Genomic DNA, 6,824 nt, shown 5'->3' on the forward strand with positions numbered 1-6,824 from the left:
ATTAATATTAATGAAACTGTGTACGTACAGTACAATACGAGTGACTTCTATCAGAATTTAAAATATTCTTTTTCAGTTTTATGTCTAAAATATATAATTTTAAATTGTGAATTTATTGATTCCAGATCGATGCAACGGGTAAATATATGTTAGACAAGGGTCTTGCATTATATGATGATCTTATAAATGACGAAGCCAAGAGAAACCAAGCGAAGGAAGCTATCCGCAAGTGCTATAATGAAAGTAATAAACATTTTATTATTTAGATTTCACATTATTTTATTATTATTTTTCATATATAATATTATATTATGTTATATAACGCACACCCACGCAGCACATGATATCATTCGAATATTCTGTACTCATACTCAACTGTGCACTATTAAGCATGCGCGCAAACGACACTGTTAACCATTATTTTGAAATAAAATGCAACCCTCGCTTAATATACGGATAAACAATTACAGTTTTATATCTTAAAAGAGAAGTTTAACGCATTATTTGGAATCTATGCAAGCTTTTGCATATTTACGTATGGATTATTGCAATAAAAAAAATATTAAAAAACTTTCACACCATTTCTCAATTAAGAGAGAATATTTTCAAATATATTTGAGCAACATTTCATTATATTTTCAGTAAAACACTTTCGCCAGAATACTTATGTATTATATGTGTGTCTGTTTGTGTGTGTGTGTGTGTGTGTGTATTATTCTTTTCATTTGTTATATAAATACTATAATTACACAATATTATAGAACCAGTTTCTTAAATAATATTTTCTCTTCTATAGTGGAATATGATGACGCCAAACCAGAAACTAATGCAGAAATAACAAAGAAGGGCATCATGTGTGCATTGCCTGTGCAGGATCTCATGGACAAAGCATAATAGAAAAAAGAAGTACAAGCTTTTCTTTATGTAACGTCCTCTTCTATGTAAAAAATACTAGCAAGTTGTAGCAATCCCGCATTAATAATCTTAACTTTATTCGTTTTTAACAGACTCTAAAGGTTTGTTGTTGCTTTTTGTTAAATTGTAATTGATTTATTTGTGCCATTATGCAATAAAAAATAACATTTGATTTTAAACAAAAAAAGATTTCTTTAATATTTTATACTTATTTATATAAATTCCTGTACTCTTTAAGCTACCATCAGATCGAGGCGTAATCTAAAATATAATCGCACATCGCACGAAGTTTGATAATAGTGTTAGTTTGTTGTTTATTGCAAAAATGGGTGGATGTGCAGCACCATTTTGCAATAACACCTCGACAAAGAAATACGCATCAAAATCATTAAAACCAATCACGATAATCTGTCGTTTGTGAAACTATAAAAGTGTATTAAAATTGTCAATTCAAAATTCAGTGGGAAAATCATAAACATGGCGAACCAATCAGAAACTGAATACTGCATGTCCAGACTGATTAGAGGGTCTCCACGGTCTCCACGTAAAACTAGGCCGTGACAGCTTTCAGGCTTAAAGGCCTTCACACATAAAATTCCGTAAGGACGTAAAACGTAAGCATAAGAAAATCGACCAATCACAGTCGAGAACGTAAGGCAATGACGCAAGCAGTAGCAAATCCAACCTGTTGATTTTCTTACGCTTACGTTTTACGTCCTTACGGAATTTTATGTGTGAAGGCCTTAAGCCTCGTCTACATAGAAGTCGTAACGTCGTAGTCGTAAGAATAGTCGACTATGATTGGTTAATTCTTATGTGTCTGACTGAATTGACCAATCGCAGTCGACTATTCTTACGACTACGACTTTACGACTTCTATGTAGACGAGGCTTTATCTCTATTAATAGTAGTTGTGTTCAACAGGACCAATCATAATCAAATATTATTAACAGTATATTTAAACAAATTTTTGTAGAAAATAAACATATGCATAAAAAACAATTGGTCCAAGCACAAAGTACATGCATAAGGAAATGAACCATGAACTATGACGTCTATGCAAATTTACCTAAATATGTCATAATTGTAAGCGCTTACTAAACTGCTTTCCCACTAAACGTCAGTGACTGCTATAGTACATTGCAACAGTTATAAAATTCGTAAATTTGACTGGAGTATGCTCTTAGATTCTGCCGTAGTTAAAAGCATACGCCAATCAGCTTCAAGGTTTTTACGAGAGTTGCAAAGCAGCTTTTCATGCTGAACGCGGCCAATAATAGGTCTTCCATTAAATTCGAATGGACAACGAAGGTCAATAGCTACAGAAATTTCCATGCCATGATTTACACACAATATCTCGGTATTTATGCATTTTAGCTTATTGCTTATATTTAATGGTATTGTTGACAAAGAGAGAGGTCTATGATATTATTACGTCAACAAATCGCTATCAGATAAATTTAGACGCAGTTGTTGAGCTTGGTACCCACAATCAGTATGGCAAGTTGGCAAGCAAGGCAGTGTCAGCTGTAACTTCCAGCTAGCAACATGAGTAACGTTTTAGTGCTAATTTTGAGCGCACTGCTCCTCGTGTTACCGCACGAGAGCACGAGTGGATATTTAAATGTATATCCACAATTGAAGCAGTACCGACTCGCCGACAAGGAGGATGCTGGTGCGCCGCTTATCCTGACGCCTTTGATAGAAAATGGAAAGATTGACGAGGCACGATCGAAGGCTGTCGTCCAACACAAAGAGATGGGCGATATTAGCAGTTACTCGGGTTATTTCACAGTTAATAAAGAGTACAATTCTAATCTCTTCTTCTGGTTTTTTCCAGCGATGGTAAGTGATGCTTCGCAATCCTCGCGCATTAATAACCTATCTTAACAGCCAAGACTGCCGAGAATGGATCTCATGGAAAGTCTGCTAGAAATTTTGTTGATAGTAAGAGTGTAAGTTTCACACATTATTTTTAAAATTATTAAAATTATCGTTATTTGTGTATCGCAGCACAATCCAAAGACCGCACCAGTAGTACTATGGCTGCAAGGTGGTCCAGGGGCAACTTCTATGTTTGGTCTTTTCATGGAAAATGGTCCATTTATAGTGACTGCTAATAAAACTCTAACAACGCGGAAATACTCATGGAACATAGCACACAACTTGATATACATTGATAATCCAGTTGGTACTGGCTACAGTTTTACTGGTGATGATAAGGGATATGTCAGAAACGAGACGCAAGTAGGAAGGGACATTCATTCTGCACTCGTACAATTCTTTCTGTTATTCCCAGAGTTACGAAACAATGATTTCTTCGTCACTGGTGAATCATATGCTGGGAAATATGTGCCGGCAGTGTCTTATACCATTAAAGATTACAATATCAAAGCAGAAACAAAAATTAACTTGAAAGGCCTAGCCATTGGTAACGGATTGTGCGATCCGGAGAACCAATTGTTATATAGCGATTATTTGTACCAACTCGGATTGATAGATACAAACGGGAAAACTCTGTTCCAAGGGTATGAACAAAAGGGCCGCGAATTTATTAAACAGAAGAAATATCTTGAAGCATTCGAAATGTTTGATACGCTTCTTAATGGCGATTTAAGCGGCAAGCCATCTCTATTTCGCAATCTAACTGGTTTCGACTATTACTACAACTATTTGTATACGAATGATGGCAATGACTCCGATTGGATGTCCGAATGGATCCAGAGAGCTGATGTTAGACGAGCTATACACGTGGGCAATAGTACTTTTCACGTTGAAACCCGCACCGTCGAGGAACATCTGAAAGAAGACGTCATGCAGTCCGTAGTACCTTTCTTGACGGATCTTGTACAACATTATAGAGTGCTCATCTACAATGGGCAATTGGATATTATCGTGGCATATCCGCTCACGGAAAATTACTTGAAAACTTTGCAATGGCCCGGAGCAAGCAAATACGCGAAAGCGCCAAGAAAGATATGGATGGTCGGAGACAAATTAGCGGGATACACAAAAACTGTTGACAATTTATCAGAGGCTCTTGTACGGAATGCAGGTCATATGGTTCCTGCCGATCAACCGAAATGGGCGTTAGATCTCATCACGCGTTTTACACATAATAAAAAGTTCTAAATATTATGCGGACTATACTGATTATAAATGTATGTGATAAAAATTTTTTTCTTAAGAATTACTATGTAATATATAGACATTTAATAATACACGGCAATGTGCCAACAATACTTTAACAAAATACCCCGAGGAGCATAGTCATGACAAAGAATGAACACAATAATAGTAATATAATGATAATTTTGTAATAGTAAAATGAATAAATTTATTAATAGTAAAAGTTACTAACAAATCTTTTCCTATTAATTTACAGGCCATTTGGAATATGCAATATATAATTTTTTTAACATTCTAGATATTTCCCAATCATTTTATAAATGCGTTCCTTAACTACGAAAAATATTCACATCTCACATTGTATTATTTTAAAATTAAACTTTACATTTATCATCGAACATTCAAATTTTGCTTGCTTATTACTGTTTGGCCGTTAGATTAAAATTTTGTATTTTAATTATAGGTATATGACACGTATTATGAGACACGGTAGTGTCTTGCGTCAAGTATAGCATGGCGAGATCGACAGTGTTCTTTATACATACAGGGTGTCCCTGAATGGTCTGTACAAACTTTTGGAATAAGATTTGATTACATTTATACATTTACGTGAAAAGTAATTCGCTTACACGAGTAATTCTTCACGTATAAAATCAGTCGAGCGAGTATCACACGTAGAGAAAGAAGCGTCTATTCGAAAAATAAAAAAATTTTTTTTTAGGTCTTTTACTATAATATTTGGCAAGTTTCTCGAACTTATTTTACTTATATTTCGTTAAATTTAATCTAAATATGGTAACAAAAATTGATCTACTATAGAGATATTTTTATGCCATTCAGAATGAGGAATTCCAGGCACTGTGATGATCTTCAATTTGCTCTGTTTATCTAATGTTTTCAAACCAATCATGTCATCTTTATAAATAGATCTATCACGCATATCTATCACAGTGTTGTTATTGTCGTAATATCCAAAGTGACTGCTTTGCCATGGAGTGATAACGCCATCGTTGGGGCCTCCAATGAGTATCATACGTTTCAGCTTAGTTAAACCTGTTTTAAAGTCGGAATTGTTGAAAATCTCGACTTCACTGTTCACGTATGGCAGAAACTTGCTGAATTTGTAATACAATTCCTGAAAAAAAATGTATATTAGAATATATTAAATTAAAATGCATATTAGAATATAATGTACCGAGGTCCGGTTTCACCAAACGTCGCTTAACTTTAATTTTAGTTTAATTCACGTTTGTCTTTTTTTAAAGTAACAGTTAATAAGAGAAAGAACGAATTAAGCTAAGCTTTAGTAACAGTTAATAAGACAAAGAACGAATTAAGCTAAGCTTAAAGTTAAACAGCGTTGGTGAAACCGAGCGTTAATGTGTCAAATAATTACTTGGTGATGAGGATCATTCCAGTAATTTCCAATACTGGTGTGTTGTCCAAGACGTGAATAAAAGAGCTCGTAAGCAGTTTCACAAACTAAATCGGGAAAAATCAAATGCAGAAAACGCGCTGAAACGAGATTTGACAATTAGAGAGAAGTCTTCGCTCCTTTCTCTATTGGAATATCATAATTTTACGTACTTCCATATTGCCCCGCTTGCGGTGAGCTCAGGGAAATAAAATTCCTAACATTATGCATGGGAAATCTTTGCAATATGGCTCTAGCTAATAAACCACCCTGGCTGTAACCTATTAAATTAATCCCTTCAGGAAATGCAGCACTTATGGAAAGTACATCCATGCCTATTTCTTCTACTTGTTGCCACATTGGTTCCAAGCTACTCCAGCCTGCAAACCTTATAGTGTTGTAGACTGGAGTTCCAGGATGCATCTGTGAACGTACAGATTAATAGGAAGATTAAATCCTTGCCAACTCATAGATCAGGAGTTATAAAATCTTTTTATAAAAGCGATTAGCCTTTAACGTAAAAATAATTGTGTTTGCCTTGGTAATAAGATGCACAAAGTTGCATAAAACATTTGGAAAATGAAAATGGTTACACAACAATAAAATGTCTTTATTAACAAATGATATATATAATACAACAGAGCATTACATTATCAATAAAGAGGGGTGAGAAAATTTATGCAAAAAGAAATGAAAAATGTCAAAGTAACGAAATCAGTCCACAGTTGCGCAATGCAAAAATCACTCTGCGACGTCTGTAGGTCCTTCTGTTTCGTTGTCACCAGTGCCATCCTGTCCTACCTCCTGAATTCTGTTGCTAATGAGTTCCATGCTATCGCTTCCTGTGAGAACCCCATGAATAATAACGACAGCATGATACGATTTTGCTTCATTGCCTAATAATAAGTAAACTAAAAACAGATAAACACGTATCACAGAATTTGTCATGTTTTCCAGTGCTGCACAAAGCTGACCTCTAACACTGAATAGTCTGAATACTCTTGGCTTATTTTAATGCATTTCCTGCAGCGCTACGGTGAAATGAAGAAGTAGAGTGCTCTCAAGTGACGTTGATATGAAAGTAATCGGTGTTATCGATAAATGATACTGTATCTTGTTTGCACTTATTATATATTTTCTTCAAGTATCCATAAACTATTTACATATGTTACCTTGTAAATTTTATTATTAATTTCTTAATATAATTTTATTATTTATTATTATTTGATCGCCTTAAATGTGGTCTTTGAATTTAAGTAAAAATGTGGTCCCAAGTTCTAATTATTAAATTATTAATCATTGTTTATATATTGGCATTTATTTAAATTATTAATCATAATAAAATATCGCACACTGCATCGAGAAT

The 6,824-nt window shown here is 34.3% G+C and overlaps 3 protein-coding genes across 3 annotated transcripts in view; 2 read left to right on the forward strand and 1 right to left on the reverse strand.

Annotated features, from left to right (window-relative positions):
- LOC105569216 overlaps positions 1–1,087 on the forward strand; it is a 5,650-nt gene extending 4,563 nt beyond the window's left edge. Inside the window, exons 4-5 of the mRNA XM_012025479.1 lie at positions 126–243; positions 797–1,087. Coding sequence (XP_011880869.1) covers positions 126–243; positions 797–894 — 216 coding nt within the window. The 3' untranslated portion in view covers positions 895–1,087. The remainder of the gene's footprint in view (positions 1–125; positions 244–796) is intronic.
- Positions 1,088–2,385: 1,298 nt separating this feature from the next.
- Positions 2,386–4,195, forward strand: LOC105569218 (venom serine carboxypeptidase). The gene is made up of 2 exons (XM_012025481.1): positions 2,386–2,760; positions 2,929–4,195. Exons 1-2 carry the CDS (start codon positions 2,464–2,466, stop codon positions 4,045–4,047), a joined length of 1,416 nt encoding a protein of 471 aa, XP_011880871.1. The 5' UTR covers positions 2,386–2,463; the 3' UTR covers positions 4,048–4,195.
- Positions 4,108–6,532, reverse strand: LOC105569217 (lysosomal thioesterase PPT2 homolog). Its single transcript, XM_012025480.1, has 4 exons — positions 6,260–6,532; positions 5,632–5,881; positions 5,441–5,559; positions 4,108–5,179 (listed from the first exon to the last, which is right to left on the reverse strand). The coding sequence occupies exons 1-4, from the start codon at positions 6,404–6,406 to the stop codon at positions 4,826–4,828; spliced, it is 870 nt and encodes a 289-aa protein (XP_011880870.1). The 5' UTR covers positions 6,407–6,532; the 3' UTR covers positions 4,108–4,825.
- Between the last annotated feature and the right edge of the window lie 292 nt (positions 6,533–6,824).

The sequence above is a fragment of the Vollenhovia emeryi genome, unplaced genomic scaffold, assembly GCF_000949405.1.
Source record: "Vollenhovia emeryi isolate VEMERY1.0 unplaced genomic scaffold, V.emery_V1.0 DF939125.1, whole genome shotgun sequence".
Taxonomy (NCBI): Eukaryota; Metazoa; Arthropoda; class Insecta; order Hymenoptera; family Formicidae; genus Vollenhovia; species Vollenhovia emeryi.